Source organism: Astatotilapia calliptera, chromosome 9 (assembly GCF_964374335.1).
Source record: "Astatotilapia calliptera chromosome 9, fAstCal68.1, whole genome shotgun sequence".
Taxonomy (NCBI): domain Eukaryota; kingdom Metazoa; phylum Chordata; class Actinopteri; order Cichliformes; family Cichlidae; genus Astatotilapia; species Astatotilapia calliptera.
This window is the reverse complement of record NC_137430.1, coordinates 12,188,895-12,206,535: the sequence shown is the minus strand read 5'-3', so window position 1 is coordinate 12,206,535 and position 17,641 is coordinate 12,188,895. Positions and strand designations below refer to the sequence as shown.

The window sequence follows — 17,641 nt, the reverse complement described above, 5'->3', positions numbered from 1 at the left end:
GGTTCAGGGAGAGACACAGAGGGGAAACAGGCAACCAGAAGGCAAGCTTGATAACAAGCAGAATGGACAGATAACAGCTGGGCAGAGAGCAAGCAGACGGACAGAGGAAGTGTAGGTAAAGAGTGCAGGATCTTTGAGATGAAAACCAGAGGGAAGGTATTCAGTTAAGTAACGACAAAAAGGCAAATGAGTTTTCAGCTCTCTGGTCTTTTCTAATGTGAGATGATGTGATACGCTGCAACAAAGACAGAGGAGAGAGAGGAAAGCAGCAGTGCCATTAATGGAGGCCCTCCATCAGGATGAAAGAGAGCTGCAGTTGCCTCAAACCGTGGACGCCCACACAGCACCACAACTTCCCGGTGACAAGAAACTTAGGACACACAAAGAGATGGGGGGGGGGGGTGACTGTGCTGTAGAGTCCTATATATCAGAGGGCCAGCAGACAGAAGAAGATAATGAGAAAACAAAATAAAGTTAAAAAAAAAAAAAAAGAGTGGGTAGAGAAAGAAGAAAATGAAAGGACGAACTGACGGTGCTTACAGACCTCACTGTACAGTATGTTTTCTGTCTCCACCCCCCGAGTCCATTATTTATTTTATTGGAAGAAGGCATTTCTATTGTCCCACATATTGATTTATGTGTGTACATGCTGAAGTGGTCTGATAAAGTACATTCTGTGTATCTATGACATTTTAGAGGTCAGCGCAGCACCGTCTCATCTATTTCTTGTCAGTTCGATTTACAGTGCATCACTGGAGGAGTTCCCATCAAACCCAGACCTTGTTTATATTAATTTCATGACAATAATAAATGAAAACGGGGAGTGTTTTCATTTTGAAACATGAAAAAACTGCTATGCGTTCATTTAAAGACCAAAACAAATGTCTTACAGTGTGCGATGTTAGCTGGGCTGGTGTGAGATGTTGAAGCACAGTACAAAATCTATTTTCTTCCACTCATAACATCTGATAGAGCCATGAGGGTCACTGAATCACTAAAAATCAATCTCCTCCTGCAATCAAGTCCTTCTGCCTTTGTGAGCATTATACTTCATATGCAGCTTGGTCTGAATACAATGAATAAATGTTTATGAATCGTCCCATAACTCGCAGAAAGACAAAGAATATTGACCTTGGGAAAAAAAAATCTCCAGCTTATGCATATCAGTTATTTGAAGTTTTTGGGGAAACTAGTTTCGTGAGATCTGTGACACAGATAGTTCAAAGCATTTTTTAAAGACTTTATTATCAATTGTCTTAGCAAGTGAGGTTCTTTCTAGAGATGTCCCAACTAAACATCATCATCCTCCTGCAGCTCTTATATAAGCAGTTGCACTGCATCTTTTAGCTCATTCTTTGGGTTTTATTGCTCCCTGTTGTGTTTTAGTTCCCTCTAATCAGACAAGTGAAGTAAACATCCTTTTTTTCCCCTTCCCATTAGCTGGTTTGACAAAACCACATACTACAAACCACATCGGGCTGTGTGCCCTATGCTCACTCACACAAAGGGTTGGAAGGAAGGACTGGTTGACTCTTCCACACAAAACTGACCAAGTGCCTCCCCATGAGCTTTATTCAGACAATATCAGAGAGTGGATGATAAAGACATATAAAGGATATTAAATATTGGCAGTTGTATTGTGTTGAGGAGGACACAACCTCAGGACACAAAGACAGGTGATGTAAAACAAAAGGTGAGCTGTTCAATTTCAAAAAACAAGCAAGAAATCTATGAGAATTACTAAGAAAATATCATCATCACAACAGAGTGTATTAACACACAGTCTGGCAAGAGCCAAAAGATAAAGACAAGACTATTTATACACGCTGCACTGATCAGGGAATGAGATACAGGAATGAGACACAGGTGGAAGCAGTTGCGCACAGGCATGGGAGGGGATGAACGGGAAGCCATGTGACACATTACATCAAAGAAAACAAGCCTTCATAGTAAAACAGGAAATAACCAAATGATGCACACATAAAGACAGAAATTCCCAAACTCAATCCAACAAGTAATCAAACACACTCCTTAGAGCACTAACGTGGCAGTAAACGCAACCAGAAAGCACATAACACAAATGCAAAGAGCTACAAAGCAGCTCAAAATCCAGGGACTAAAGTACATTAGAAAAGGCGGTAAAGGGGAGTATGTTTGTTTGACCACTCAGAGCAGTGGTGCATTTTGATTACAATGTAGCAGCTGCACATTGAGCTCTGAAATTTACTTGTTGACATTTTTAAACATTAAGATCTACTCAGTGGTATCAGATCAGCTAATTAGGTATGCACAGTATGAACTGAGTCTGTCAGGTGGAAATGCAACATACACAGCACAGCTTCATTTGATGCCATTAACAATACATGACTTCACAAGTTACCTTTACATACATATCTATCTATCTATCTATCTATCTATCTATCTATCTATCTATCTATCTATCTATCTATCTATCTATCTATCTATCTATCTATCTATCTATCTATCGATCGATCGATCGAGAGAGAGAGAGAGAGAGAGAGAGAGAGAGAGACTGAATATAGCTTAATACAGATCAGCATTAGTTACCATGGTGATCGAGCCAGGTAAGAAGAGAGCCACCTTCGTGACACTGAAAACCCGACATACCTCAATAAGCCATTAATCTCCCTTTGTAGTACACTCCTCTGGTTGTCTTCAGCTCCAGCGGGCAACTGCCCAGCATCAAATGGCTGCATAATGGGATATTTAGCAGAGGAAGACAGAAATAAATAGAGGATGAATGCTGGACACAAACCTGCAGTAGAGCATAAGGTCGTACTGCATAGTCTAGGCAACTATTTGTTAGCCAAGTGAATCAGGTAATAGTGAACGGTCAGTGTGCTAGTTCATTCAAAGTTCAGCAAATTGGGTGCTTGCACAGACAGATGCAGTCCTTCAGGCTATCCAAGTGTTCCAATACATTTGTATACACAGTAGGGCTGTGTGTGTGTGTGTGTGTGTGTGTGTGTGTGTGTGTGTGTGTGTGTGTGTGTGTGTGTGTGTGTGTGTGTGTGTGTGTGTATGTGTGTGTGTGTGTGTGTGTGTGTGTGTGTGTGTGTGTGTGTGTGTGTGTGTGTGTGTGTGTGTGAGAGAGATTAACTAACTAACTAACAACAGTAAAAGGTCATTTTAGCCTAACCCTACTATTTTTTGTGTGTGTGATGGTGAGAACATTTACTGAGTGATGAAGTAAAAGTTGTCCTCGTGACACTGGCTGTGATCCATAATTACAGTCTGGAGTGGGGACAGCTTAATTGTCACGTACAAACACGACAGAACAGCTAACCAGTTAGCTGCGTCATGCACATGTGCAGCATGAACATACAGTGTGTATACAACTGTAAACAGAGACACAGAGAAGTATGCAAACCCTTGTGTATGTTTACAGATGCATCATCCAAACATACCCACACACATAATTAGTCCCACAGTGTTTTCTCTCTCTGTATTATTCATGCAAACTTTCTACATTAATTATTAACTGTAAACCAAGTATTGTTCTTCATATCTGGAATGTTTTCCACCAAGCTTTAGCCATAGTTATAGTTGTTATATGGCACATACCAGTCTTCGTTATCTTTTTTAAGGACATTTTTAATTTCAGCTGTTGTTCTGTATCTGATATTGTTTAGTGTTTCAGATTTTCTTTTTTGTGCATTGTAAAAAGTCTTTACTGATCGAACAGAATTGGTACAAACAATCTGCACTACAGATTGCCATCATGCCAACTCATTGTCCTCTATTGTATTTTACAAAGAGCTCTAATGAGATACAATAAGGGCTCACTGGTTTGCTCTTGACTGAATCCAACTGACTGCTTTTTCTAACCACCTTAGACAAAGCAGCCTATCTGACACTCACTGGTTTCTTCTGTGCAATAATGACACTAATGTTTCTTTCTTGCCACATCAAAGTAATACTTTTGTGTTTGTCGTGCCTGAAAAGGTGTGTCGGACTTAAAACAAATAATACAGCTTTCACAGCACATCACTAATTTGAAAATGTATTCCAATATAACAATATCAAACACAGAAACTGAAAAAAAAAACCGAATTTATATTAACTGATTTTGAAAAACATCTCTGATAATACATGTTATCTATCAAATGTGTGCTCTTGGACTATAACACATTATTCAAATATATATATTCCTGTGGCTTGTATTGTTACTACATTATTGTGTATTTTTATCCCCTTTGGAATTTGTCTTATACTGCCCCCTACTGTTTGAGGTATTAACTATTCCCCTGTTCTTGTGAGTGGAACAATTTTCCCTGTCACAGAACACAAAAATGCACTTATCAAATTTGTGGGACTTTAACAGTAAGGTTGTGACATAAATGGTGTAATATCGATTTAAAATGTAATCAAACACTGGAGTTCCCCTCCAGTGTTTGATGGTGGAGTTGAAATGTTCCCATTTTGATGAGGGTCTGAAACGAAGAAAGCATTTCCTCAATTGACTGTCATCTCTCTGGGGCCCTGGCACTGAAATACTGATAACATCTGGAGCCAGGAAAGAAAAAATAGTGAAAGCTGTGGGAGAGAGAAATATGAAAAGCTGAGATTGGCACACCTAGTTAAAATGCAGGAGGTTAAAAATGAGAACATGAACAAGAAATCTGTCCACATGTCTGTCCACACAGAAGAACAAAGACCTCTGTCTTTTGTTTAAGTTGGGGTCAGCAGCATGATTGTGACGATAAATTTGCACTTTTTAAAACAGAATAAGAAAAGAACTTTCAGATGAAAGTTGTTTTTAACAAGAGCTTTGCTACAGGGTGTTTGAGTGTCTTGGATCCTTAGACTGTGAGCTCCACAAGTGAGCAGTGCAAACAACAAAAGGCCTGACCACCTTTAGTTTAGCCAAGATTTCAGAACTGTTAGCAGGGCTCTGCCAGAAAATCTCAAGCAGCAGTTGGACTCATTAGCAGAACCCACACATAAAAGCAGGAGCTTGATCGTTCAAGTCAGTAAAAACAAGCTGTGAAAGGCATTAGATAACACTGAAGGGCAACAAGGATTAGTGCAATGTGGCTAGTCCCCTTCAAACGTGTTACAAAGCTTGTAGAAGCCTTTCAAGTTAAGTTATAGTATTATGATGTTTCACCTTCTGATGCTTGAATAACAAGCGCTGCAATAATGCAGCATAGAGGAGATAAAAGGATGTATGATTGTTTCTAGATTAAAGGTTAAAAGAACTGGTCTAGTACTGGTTAAATATTTCAAGAGATGAAAAGAGAATGGTAATGCTGCGAATGCTGGGCCACTTGGCGTAATACTAATTAATTCTGATTTGGAGTCATTCAGCTGCAGGAAACTATTGGACATGCACTACTGAATTTCATCAACACAGAACATAATAGATGACACGCTGGTGGTATCAGGACATGAAGCTCTTTTTCATCCTCTTAGTAGCAGAACTCTATTATATGTTTAAGTCTGATTTGACCTAGTGGTTAAATTTATATAGGAAACGTAAAGGGAAGATAAAAATAGACCCCTGTGGCCAAGTATATGTAGAGATACAAATCAAAAATCAAATCAAATCATTTTTATTGTCACATCACATGTGCAGGTACATTGGTACAGCACATGTGAGTGAAATTCTTGTGTGCGAGCTTCACAAGCAACAGAGTTGTGCAAAATACAATAATGTAAACAAGCAAAATACAAGAATGGCTACATCTGAAACTAATAAATATATCAGAATCAGAATCAGAATGGGTTTATTGCCAGATGTTGAGGTTTACAACATTAGGAAATTGCTGCGGTGCTTCAGTGCAGACAATAAGAATTAAAGTGCTATGTAGAAAGAAAGATATTTGCATGAGATATACATGAGATATATACATGAGAATAAGAATTATGAGTGCTACGTAGAAAGATATATACATGAGTGCAGGTGGTGATCAGTGCCAAACATGAAATGATGCAGTTACACAGCGTAGGGTCATGTGTTAGTGGCGGGGACAATCATGTGGTTATTGTTCATGTGTCCAACAGCAGAGGGGAAGAAACTGTTCTTGTGGCGAGAGGTTCTGGTGCGAATGGACCGGAGCCTCCTGCCTGAGGGGAGCAGGTCAAACAGACTGTATCCAGGGTGAGAAGGGTCAGCTGAGATCCGGGCTGCACGCCGCAGTGTCCTGGAGGTGTACAGGTCCTGCAGAGATGGGAGTCTGCAGCCAATCACCTTCTCAGCAGAGCGCACAACACGCTGCAGTCTCTGTTTGTCCCTGATAGTGGCTCCAGCGTACCACACGGTGATGGAGGAGGTGAGGATGGACTCGATGATTGCAGTGTAGAATTGCATCATCGTCCGTGTTGGCAGGTTGAATTTCTTCAGCTGCCTCAGGAAGTACATCCTCTGCTGGGCTTTCTTGATGACGGAGGTGATGGTGGGCTCCCACTTCAGGTCCTGGGTGATGGTGGTACCCAGGAAGCGGAATGAGTCCACAGAGGTGATGGGGGTGTCAGTCAGGATGATGGGGGGGAGTGGGGCTGTGTGCTTCCTGAAGTCCACAGTAATCTCCACTGTCTTCTGGGCATTCAGCACCAGGTTGTTGTGGCTGCACCAGGACACCAGACGTTCAACCTCTCTCCTGTAGGCAGACTCATCCCCGTCCGAGATGAGCCCAATGACGGTGGTGTCATCTGCGAACTTGATTAGCTTGACAGACTGGTGGGTGGAGGTGCAGCAGTTGGTGTACAGGGAGAAGAGCAGAGGAGAAAGAACACAGCCCTGAGGGGAGCCGGTGCTGATGGTCCGGGAGTCCGAGACATTCTTTCCCAGCCTCACGTGCTGCTTCCTGTCCGTCAGGAAGTCAGTGATCCACCGGCAGATGGGATCAGGCACATTCATCTGGGAAAGCTTGTCTCGGAGATGGTCTGGAAGGATGGTGTTGAAGGCAGAGCTGAAGTCCACAAACAGGATCCTGGCGTAGGTTCCTGGGGAGTCCAGATGCTGCAGGATGAAGTGTAGGGCCATGTTGATGGCGTCGTCTACAGACCTGTTGGCTCTATATGTACAATATATAATAGTATATGCATTCCTGGATGTGTATACTAAATATTTTTCTACGCGTGCGTGTGTGTGTGTGTGTGTGTGTGTGTGTGTGTGTACACATATTTTACAAATTTTACAAATTAAATAGAGTAAACAATAAATAAAATATATAAAAATATACAGAGTGAGACATGTGCAAAACAGTGGCGTTACTGTACAGTATGGAGTGCATAATGTTAAAGTTCCAGTAGTGAAGCTGAGGTGTCTATGACGTGTTCAGCAGTCTGATGGCCTGATGGAAGAAGCTGTCTCTCAGTCTGCTGGTACGGGACCGGATGCTGCAGAACCTCCTTCCTGATGGAAGTAGTCTGAACAGTTTATGGCTGGGGTGACTGGAGTCCTTGATGATCCGCCCCGCTTTCCTCAGGCACCGCTTCCTGTAGATGTCTTGGAGGGAGGGAAGCTCACCTCCAATTATCCGTTCAGAGCACCGCACTACTCGCTGGAGAGCTTTGCAGTTGTAGGCGGTGCTGTTGCCATACCAGGTGGTGATGCATCCAGTGAGGATGCTCTCCATGGCACAGTGATAGAAGGTCCTGAGGATGCGGGGGCTCATGCCGAATCTTTTCAGTCTCCTGAGAAAGAAGAGGCGCTGCTGCGCCTTCTTCACTGTTTTGTTTGTGTGTACTGACCACGTAAGATCCTCAGCCAGATGTACTCCAAGGAACCGGAAGCTGCTCACTCTCTCCACAGCAGCGCCGTTGATGGTGATGGGGGTGTGTACTTCTCTGCACCTCCGGAAGTCCACTATCAACTCCTTTGTCTTTGCGACGTTGAGGGTGAGATGGTTGTCTTGACACCAGTGGGTCAGGGCGCTGACCTCCTCCCTGTAAGCCGTCTCATCACCGTTGGTGATAAGACCCACCACTGTAGTGTCGTCCGCAAACTTCACAATGATGTTGGAGTTGTTAGTGGCCGTGCAGTCGTAGGTGTAGAGTGAGTACAGGAGAGGGCTCAGTACACACCCCTGTGGAGCACCAGTGTTCAGTGTGATGGGGGATGAGGTGATGCTGCCCAGTCTGACCACTTGGCATCTGTCAAACAGGAAGCTAAGGATCCAGCTGCAGAGGGAGCTGCTCAGTCCTAGATCCTGCAGTTTCCTGTCCAGCTTCGAGGGAACGATGGTATTGAATGCTGAGCTGTAATCTACAAACAGCATTCTCACATACGTGTCTCTCTTCTCCAGGTGTGACAGGGCAGTGTGTAGTGTCAGGGCTATGGCATCATCAGTGGACCTGTTGTGGCGGTATGCGAACTGTAGAGGGTCCAGTGAGTCGGGTAGTGCAGAGCAGATGAAGTCCCTGACCAGCTTCTCGAAGCATTTGCTTACGATGGGGGTCAGGGCTACAGGTCGCCAGTCGTTCAATGAGGAGATGGTGGAGGATTTGGGTACAGGGACGATGGTGGCCATTTTGAAGCAGGCTGGGACTACAGACAGATACAAATATATATGTCAAATATATACATACATACACTCCCAGTAATACTTATTTTGGTTTCCATTAAGAAGTTGCAAGTCAGTGTGATTCTGGCAGGATAATTGACCGCTCTTGGCAAAATTAGTAGAGTTCCCAGCTTTTAAGCCCAGTCCACAAATTTTCAGTACAGTCGAGGTCGAGTTTTGGTGAGGCCATTCAAGAAGCTTAAAGTTAGCCTTCTTTATCCATTCCAAGACCAGTTTTGATGTGTGTTTGGGTTCATTGTCCTGTTGGAGCACTCAGTTCTGCCCTAGTTTCAACCCTTTTGCTGCTGATATGACTTGTTGAAGTTGATAGAATAATAAAAACGTCCTCCTTCTTCTTTGTTATATTACTTTTTTGCACTATACCAGTACCACTGGCAAACAAAACGCCAGCTCCAGTGCATGATGCTACCACCACAATGCTTTACAGTTAACTTTACAGATTGCAGTGAACAGTAACACTGGTGTTCCAGCAGTTCATGACAGGTTTTCAAAATAAAATCATAGATAAAAATGTTAGCTGAATGGTATGTTTAAAATTACAAGAGAAAGCTTCTTTGAAATAACATAATTATTAGAAGTTTGTAAATTAAGAGTGGAAATGCTCCTAGTCAAAGAGCAGACTAGAAAGAGCTTCTTATTTAGTATTCCGACATAGCAAAAATAGGTTTTTGTGCTTTTTCAAAGTCATTAACCATGAGGTACTGGGGTGAATTAAGGAGCACTTTAGATTCAGTTTGTAGAAATAACAAAATTCTTATCACCTAAGCCTGTTGACATATACTCTTGCATCAAGATATAGATATTTTTTTCTTCATTTTGACAAACTTCTTGTCAATGCTTCAGTTAGCAGCTATGAAGCACAAAGGTGTCAACAAAGCAGAATGGAGGAGAGTTGTATCATCAGAAAGGCAAACTTCAGATTTAACAGTCAAGTACTTTTTTTACATGCTATTATAATGTAGTGTGACTTATGCCTTTGCAACACAAATTTCAGTCAAATCACAGGGTTAGGCCAAATATCAACAATTCCAATACATACTCAGGAATCCAAACTGTGTTGAAACTATCTCCAATTCCAATTTCCCACTCGTGGGACTAATAATAAAGGCATCTTAATATATCTTGAGTATTCACCCTAAAAACCAGCCTAGCTAATATAAAAATATCTGTCCTTGTTAGGAATCATAGTGACAGCACATCCCCCACAGAGAGAAAAGAAATAGACTCCTGCTTTGAATACATGTGAAATGAGTTTTGCTACATGCCCACAGGCTTTGGTTGGGAAATGCATTCTGTGCCTATTTGCATAAAGGACATCTGTCTAGTTAGCAATTCATATCTACAAATGTTCTCGTCCACAGCTATGCGGACAGTTTATCTGGAAAGCAAACAGGACTGGAGTCTGGGTGATATATAGACCACAAATGCATGTTTGAATATTCAGCAGCTAATAAATATAGAAAGAGTGCTGAGAAATTCTGCCCGCCTGCAGGCAATTCACTTCTTATTTAAATGTTTAGTATGAAACTGAAGGAGCAGAAAGTGAAATATAAATATCTCATCTTTATGTGTGAATGTGATTGATTCGTTTGGGTTTGGTGGAGTTGGTTTGATAGTGTCGAGACAGTGACTCATGAAAGCACCTGTCTTTGCACCGTCAAGATAAAACAAGGCAATTCTGCAATTTTTTGGCTTTTGGGTTCCTAAATTTCTTTCAGTATGCTGTATTTGAAATAAAATCTCATGCGCAGGCTCTGGGCTCTGGTAGACTTTTAGTGCTAATGCATGAAGTCACCTCAACATTAAGAGCTCTGATTTGCTGCAGTTTCTTATTACCATGGAGAAATCCCACACAGCTGGGTGATGAATCTGTGCCTCGCTATCTGACAAACTAATTGAGTGGGTGGACTAAGAAACACAGGGTCTTGCTGCCTGGCCTGGCTGTTCAAGTCAAGAGGCTGAGAGAAAAGAACATTACTCATTAGAGATTTGAAAAGTTCCTTTCTGATTCAGTATGTGTATGTGAGTGCTGGTACTGGTATTGCTCATTTTGTGGGTACAAGTCTGTTCAAACATTCATATTTAATGGACGTGTCCACCTTTTGTGACAAAAATAAACAAATCCCAACTAATGGAAAGTTGTGAAATTGTATTAAGGATTTGGCATATAGTTAGAGTCTAAAGTTTCAGAAAATATATGCATACTAAAGATGAATGTCAACCATAAGAGTGGTGGAAAAACCAGAGAAGCCGGGGTTACTTGTAAAAGAGCTCCATCTAATGGTCAGTGATATTAAAACTACACTCATCTGCCACTATATTAGGTATGCCTGTTCAATAAGTCGTTAATGCAGATATCTAATCACCTAATCATGGCAGCAACTCAGTGCTTTAGGCTTGTAGACATGGTCTATTGAAGGTCAAACTGAGCATCTGAATGGGGAAGAAAGGTGGTTTAAATGGCTCTAAACGTGACGTGGTTTTCAGTCTTGGTCTTGACTTATAGTGAACGTCTATGTCCAGCCGTTAAGTAATACAACTGAGCAAAAGAACATTTTATTTTGAAAGTATTTCCCGGAAGACTAATTAATGTCAGGTTACGTTGCCGAGTAACCTACTGAGATATTTTCAAAACATCTGCTGCCATCAGCTGATATGTTTAGAGAGTAATTGGCAGCAGTCATGAGGTGATGTATATTTTACATCACAATGACGTTTGCATGTGATAAGAAGTCACGTGTGTATCACACAATGTAAATACTGTATATTTTATTTCCCTGGCTTAAGTTAGCTAACGTTAGCTGTTTGATGCCTTTGTTCCCAGATAAATTGCAAACTTTAAATCAAGTTGTTTTTGTATTGTATATAATGGGACAACATTTTTTATGACTTTTCCATTATGCAGAAGTTTTTATGCCGTTTTATTGATACATACACACACACAGAAAACCCAATTTGTATTTTATCACAGTAATATGCTATGTCAGAAATTTCTTGAGTGAGTTATTATTAGACTTTATGTTGGACCTATACCACAAGCTATCTGCATAGTATTACTAAGGCTATTTAATAGGCAACAAATGTGCTGCTGTGTATGATATTTTAGAAAATGGCTGCACATTTTTATATGTAAAGTCCTAATCTATAAAATAACATTTAACCTTAACAGTTTGTTAAAAGTAATGGAAAACATACATTAAAAAAACCCAACTTAATTCCTCCTAAAGAAAAAAGTGTGGTGAATTAGCAATATGAAGTCAATTAAAATGACTATAATTTGAATGAAATAAAAGTGCATACCACCAGATTATATGAAAAATAAGTATCTAAATCAGAGTAAATATTCCCACTGTTGGTTCTCTCATCAGTAGAACTCATCATAAGACACATTATGCAATATATTGTAATGTAAAAAGTAATCGGTCTCTTTGTCCTTCCTTCTCATGTTTCCTCTTCTGTAGCTTGCAGGAGGACGAGCCCCAACAAGGGACACTGCAGGAGGTGGCAGCCAGAATAATTCAGAAGACTTGGAGAGGATATATGGTAGGAACATCTACTACTACTGCTATGGGAACACAGACTCACATATGTGCACAATTGTAGTAACAGCTTTTTTTTTAAATCTACCCAAATTGCAGGCCAGTGAAGTCTTCAGGTATTTCAAAGAGTTGATTTTCTACTGCAAACAGCAGGATCCAAAGACCATCCTCAAAACTGTCAATCCTCGAGAGGTAATGGAAATTGCAACCCCTATGAAATAAAACCAAATCAAACAAAATGAAATGTGATTTTGTTGTGGCAGGCCGAACTGCTGGATGCTGCAGCTGGAGTATTTATCAGATTTCGACTTGGAGGGGTAAGAACTCAGAGAGGAAATAGTTTAGGTCAGGAATAGATCACTCAGGAGCTATATGAATATAATATTAGAGACATGCCTTCCTCTCTAAGGCTAACCTCTCTGCCATTTTAGATCAACTTTCCTCCTGATATTTATTACAAGATCTTCACCCATCGGCCAATTACAGATGTGTGTGCAGGCAGCCCAAAAGACTACACCAAGCAAAGTCGTAGGAAGCTTATTGCCCAGAAGACCAACAAAGGCCCAGCTGTCGCAAAGGATGACCGATCAGGTTGGTACAAGCGCATGGAGAACAATAGTTGGAGGCTGTTCTGTAACAAGGTGAGGAACAAAAATGATTTTCTGTTCTGCTTTAGTCAAGTTCTGCCATTTGTTTAGAAACAGGGAGCCAAAGAGCTACAGCAAGTTTACAAATGCTGTTTAACAGGAAGCCTCTAAAAGCCGAAGTTCTGCAAGTCTGTTTTGGGGTTTTTTTGCTTCGTCTTCTCTCTTAGGTGGTTTTGGCACGTGAGCCTGCAGAGATCGGTGCTGACAAAAAAATGGACTTTCATTACTCCAAGTTGCAGCGGAAGCAAGATTTAGAGAGTTGGAGGAAAAGAAAGAAAATTGAATGGCTGAAGCAGATGTAAGTGCTTTATGTTTTTGTGAAATGAAACAGTTGGTGAGCAAACCACTGTAGCATCAGTGATCACAATAATGCACATGCAATCTGAAGTTTGTGTCTGTTACTTATTAATAGTGATAGAAACCTCCCCCTTATAGAATCACATCTTTGCTAACAAACACATAATGATGTGTTGTTTTAATTGTGTTAAATGAGCTGTCACTCCTGTTCCTTACATACAGGTATAAAGAGGGTCATCTGCAGGATCATGCAGAGCACAGACACATGGCGGCCCTGGTGGAGAGTTCCGCCCAGGAATTGATGGAGACAGTTGAAAAGAAAGGAGATGATGAAATACTGGAATGGGAGCTGGATGAGCTGCTGGCCTGGACCAACACTCTAAACTTCGAGGAGTAAGGCACTCTGATTAGAATGTTTGTGGCATTTGTAATCTTTCTCATAATTTCCTGCATCATGGGATGCCCCCCGTATGAATTTTCCTCTCTTGCCTGTGCAGGTATATGGAGGAATGGAGACATTTGGCCTGCAGTTACTCCTCTGAGCTGAGCAAAGGTAAAAATATTCCCTAAATACTGTATTCTGTGCTGCCATCTGATTTTTTTTAAATTGACAGCTAACATGGCAACATCCTGTATGTTGCTTTGGAAGTCTTTGCATTATCCTGATAATCCAGTCTCATGCTATTCTGTCTTCCTTTTTTCTTCATCACCTTTTTCTCATAGTATCTCCTACAGATGGCCCTTCTCACCCACCCAGGTTAGATCCACACGAGCTCGCTGATGAAAACGCAGCAGAACAAACATGATTTATGTTAAAACTGTGCAGTCTCGAAGTGGAGTGTGCCACACTGTTATTGTCGCAGTATTCACTTTAATAAAGTCTGAAACTTGCAGTTGTTTACAGTCTTTGTTAGTCTGTCATATAAGTAGACATCACTGTGTGACATTTTTTGTTCGTTTTAAATAGTTTTTAAAAAACTATAAACATGTGATGAGCGTCTTTTGAAGTGGATTTTAATATTACGCTGCAGCCGAGAGAGCACTCTGGTCAAACGTCAAAATGGTCTCTAAGTTTACACGTTAGTTTTGACTGCTAATGAAAATAGTTTTCTTTACAAATAACTCTCGCACTGAACTAACAGCCAATCCCTCAACAAGTTTGTGCTCTCTGCTCATATTGCCTTCATATTAAATCATTTTGTGCTTTTTAAAGAACTTATTTTAACATTGCACTCAACAACAAACAAATCCTCCCTTACAACAAAAGTAACTTCAATGGCCAAACTGCATTATATTTCTTCAGGTCAATATACGGGCCCCAAGTAGGAGGGAGGTAAGCCGTGAGTTTGAGACCCTTGCTAAAATGAAACGGTGGAGAGTCCCAGGTATTTATACACCAGAGGGATGTGTCCCTTAAAGGAATCCGGACACTCATCTTTCAAAGCTCCTTAGACTAACAGGCCCTGGATGACTGAAAACAGACAAAACTACTATGTTTTAGGCACTGCTGGGAGTTGAACCCAGGATCTCCTGTTTTCTAGTTTAATACTTACTAGACAGGCACTTTAACCAACTAAGCCACAGTGCCACATACACACAGAGGAGTGACTTGTTAGTGTGTAGACTATAGTTTGTTACAGTAACATTGTGTTAAACCACATTCCAAATTCCAGACAGTCAGACTGCCAAAAATTGCTGCTGATGATGAACATCTGCAAATCAACATACAGCTGATATCCTGTGTGTTTGTATCTTGACTGTTCAATTTCAAATATATGCTGGTGGTATATGAAGGCAAAATGACAATCCCAACTGGTCCTAACTGTATTTATGCCTTTTGTGTTTCTTAACTTGATATCTGAGGGTGTTCAGCTCATTGTGATAACACACTGTAGCACTGTAGAGAGAAGTGCATTTTAAAGGTCCGCCTTACTTGTATTCTGGCTGTTATTATTATTATTATTATTATCATTAAATTCCAAAAGCTTTACTTGTCATTAAGGTGACAAATTAAAGTTTTGCAAATGACTAACGCAAAACTGAAAAACAGGGGGCACCCGGATTTGAACCGGGGACCTCTTGATCTGCAGTCAAATGCTCTACCACTGAGCTATACCCCCTCACATTAAGCATAGAGGACGCATACGTATTTATCATCATGATCATAATCATTCCCCCATACGAAGTTGGCATAGAGTTCATGTTTATATCTTCAATTAAGTGATAACGAATTGATTTCGTATACTTTACATATTGTACAGCACACCATTGTCTGTTTAACTGGAAAGACGTGATCCTGTACATAAGCTATCAGCGGATGTGTCGTCATCAAAACGAGACGTTACCGGATACAGCAGTGTATCGAAAGGAAAGGGGAACAAACGAAGTGACAATGGTATGATAGCGTTTTTAATCCCTATACCATATTTTTAAATATCTTAAACCTTGTTGTTGCGTACTCTCTCTGCTTTATAATCTGTGTGATCATTTGAGGTCTCGGTGGTGAAGTTGTTTGTCTTTAACCGTGCCCAAACTGAGTAGCTGTGAATTTGATTAGTCACTCGAGCTAATGCCAGCTAGCGCTTAGGTTAGCCACAAGGTCCCTTAGATAAATACAACTTCCAGTATTTGTTGCTATTAGCTACATTAGATAGCCATTAGCTAAGTGTTATCAAATGTAAATGGTTTATGTATGTCTTTGATGTGGACTACAGAATTCCAGAGGACTTCGCTCTCAGCTTAAGGACAGTGTACCTGTGGCTGGGTTCTCTCCACAGGGAGCTTACGGAGTGCAGGACTCCCTCCGTAGTGGGTGAGAAACTGTTAAAAATAAAACTCTGTTGCATGGTAATCTCCAAAAACACATTTTTGTATTAGCCCCCAAATAAAGAACAATGTGCTTTTCGTAATACTGTTTTTTTCTCTTCTACTTTTATTAAACAGATTTACCAGTGTTAAGAATGAACTGCTTCCAAGCCACCCGCTGGAGCTGTCAGAAAAAAATGTGAGTCATTAAACCAATTAATGCGGTTTTCATGAAAGGCTTAAATGGTATTTGTGTTCTGTGCTTGGTTTTACTATAAAAATTACTGTTTTGTCAAATGCAGCTCAGTTTAATCACAATAGACACAAAGTGCAAGTAGTAAAAATACGTTTCTGTGGGTATCTCACTGTTTTCTGTTTCTCCATGAGCAGTTCCAATTGAACCAGGATAAGATGAATTTCTCAACACTCAGAAACATCCAGGGTCTTCACGCTCCTCTAAAACTGCAAATGGAGTACAGGGCGGCCCGACAGGTAGCTGCAGTCCTTTTTCAGGTGTTCTCGTGTTTTGTTTTGTTTTTCTCCTTCTCAGTCCTGACACCAACTGTTTCTTCCCTCCAGATCCAGCGTCTCCCATTCCTACAGAGCTCAAATTTGGCTCTCGATACGCTGCGAAACAGCGATGAGTCCATTGGATTTGAAGACGTCCTCAACGGTGGGAACCTTGTCCTTCCCTTTTACACCTTCAGTGATATGTGTGACGACGTGAAACCATGGCTTATACTGTGCTTTTGTCTTTTTCCTTTGTAGATCCAGCCCACAGTGAAGTGATGGGTGAGCCACACATGATGGTGGAGTACAAATTGGGATTGTTGTGAACAGAGTTGTGCACACAGATCCATATTATTATTATGTATGAATACATTTGTTTATCAACTCCATAACCAAAGTTAGTAGTTGGTGGAGAGTTTTAGTTGTGGAGTACTTTTGAGCAGGAAATGGGTGTGCGTGTGTAGTGATCTTGAAAAAAGTCACTCACACAGGCTGCTTTTGTATGATTTCATTTGGTTATTTCTAATAAACTTCATGACTCTCCTCATTGTCCTGGTTCATTTGATCAGTTATTGACATTTTTAGATGAGCTTGCGCTGATAAAATTACCTGGTGATGTGTTCAGAGAGAAGGTGTAACAAAGCCTCACTCTACCCACTCTGAGTTTGTTCACCTGTATAGCTAACATTGATTCGCCAATGCAACAGGTTAATAAAGAGCAACACTTGTATTTTAATCCATGTTATTCTTCACTTCACTCATTTTTCATTTGCCTAACTTGAAGTATCCTTAAAAACTCATTGATATCTAAATCGTTTTTTTTTTTTTTCATCCCACAATTAAATTCTTCAGATATGTTATTTAAGTCTAATTGCATGTTTATACAACTGTACTCTCCAATTAGAGCTTAAGGAGCTGTTGGCAAGGCTCTCCGCTCTCTTTTAAAATTTGCACTGTGAAGCCCGAGCTTGTTAACATTAATAGCAGGGTGGAAATCACTGAGGTTGAATTTATAATGGCTGATGCTTGGTGGCATGGGCCGGTCAAACATCTGCAGCGAGCTGAAAAAACGCAGAGTATAGGTTTGTGATTGATGCTTTTCTGGGTGATGTATGACGTTCATGTGAAAATGTGCTAAAGAGAAATCCTACAAATGAACCCTAAAAAGGCACATCTGTGAAGTGAAAACCATTTCATATATCATGATGCTCATTGAGAGAAGGCTGAGGGTTTGTGGCACTGTGAAATAAGCAAAGCGTGGCTACTTCCAGGAATCTAAAATTTAAAACAT

The 17,641-nt window shown here is 40.7% G+C and overlaps 2 protein-coding genes and 2 non-coding genes across 6 annotated transcripts in view; 2 read left to right on the top strand and 2 right to left on the bottom strand.

Moving 5' to 3' along the window:
- c9h11orf65 (chromosome 9 C11orf65 homolog) overlaps positions 1–13,928 on the top strand; it is a 37,169-nt gene extending 23,241 nt beyond the window's left edge. The window contains exons 1-9 of one of the 3 annotated variants that reach the window (XM_080306412.1): positions 11,137–11,239; positions 12,014–12,095; positions 12,191–12,283; positions 12,355–12,408; positions 12,523–12,732; positions 12,906–13,036; positions 13,258–13,428; positions 13,533–13,588; positions 13,771–13,928. In XM_080306412.1, the coding sequence (XP_080162538.1) occupies positions 11,235–11,239; positions 12,014–12,095; positions 12,191–12,283; positions 12,355–12,408; positions 12,523–12,732; positions 12,906–13,036; positions 13,258–13,428; positions 13,533–13,588; positions 13,771–13,841 (873 nt within the window). In that variant the 5' untranslated portion in view covers positions 11,137–11,234 and the 3' untranslated portion in view covers positions 13,842–13,928. Of the gene's footprint in view, positions 1–11,136; positions 11,240–12,013; positions 12,096–12,190; positions 12,284–12,354; positions 12,409–12,522; positions 12,733–12,905; positions 13,037–13,257; positions 13,429–13,532; positions 13,589–13,758 lie in introns of those variants that run through there. The other 2 variants (XM_026180752.2, XM_080306413.1) reach the window with 2 other exon arrangements.
- A 606-nt stretch (positions 13,929–14,534) lies between these two features.
- On the bottom strand, positions 14,535–14,623 carry trnat-agu (transfer RNA threonine (anticodon AGU)). The gene is given in 2 exon segments: positions 14,535–14,570; positions 14,586–14,623. It is a non-coding gene; the product is annotated as a tRNA-Thr (tRNA).
- Positions 14,624–15,083: 460 nt separating this feature from the next.
- trnac-gca (transfer RNA cysteine (anticodon GCA)) lies at positions 15,084–15,155 on the bottom strand. Its single transcript has one exon. It is a non-coding gene; the product is annotated as a tRNA-Cys (tRNA).
- A 44-nt stretch (positions 15,156–15,199) lies between these two features.
- Positions 15,200–16,893, top strand: pomp (proteasome maturation protein). The gene is made up of 6 exons (XM_026179721.2): positions 15,200–15,430; positions 15,750–15,847; positions 15,979–16,039; positions 16,231–16,332; positions 16,420–16,513; positions 16,609–16,893. The coding sequence occupies exons 1-6, from the start codon at positions 15,353–15,355 to the stop codon at positions 16,674–16,676; spliced, it is 501 nt and encodes a 166-aa protein (XP_026035506.1). The 5' UTR covers positions 15,200–15,352; the 3' UTR covers positions 16,677–16,893.
- Positions 16,894–17,641: the final 748 nt, after the last annotated feature.

Coding starts and splice junctions, on each gene's coding strand:
- pomp (XM_026179721.2), top strand. CDS start 15,353: ATGTGTCGTCATCAAAACGAGACGTTACCGGATACAGCAGTGTATCGA. Junction 15,848..15,978: donor CAGGACTCCCTCCGTAGTGG/GTGAGAAACTGT, acceptor TTTATTAAACAG/ATTTACCAGTGTTAAGAATG. Junction 16,040..16,230: donor TGGAGCTGTCAGAAAAAAAT/GTGAGTCATTAA, acceptor CTCCATGAGCAG/TTCCAATTGAACCAGGATAA.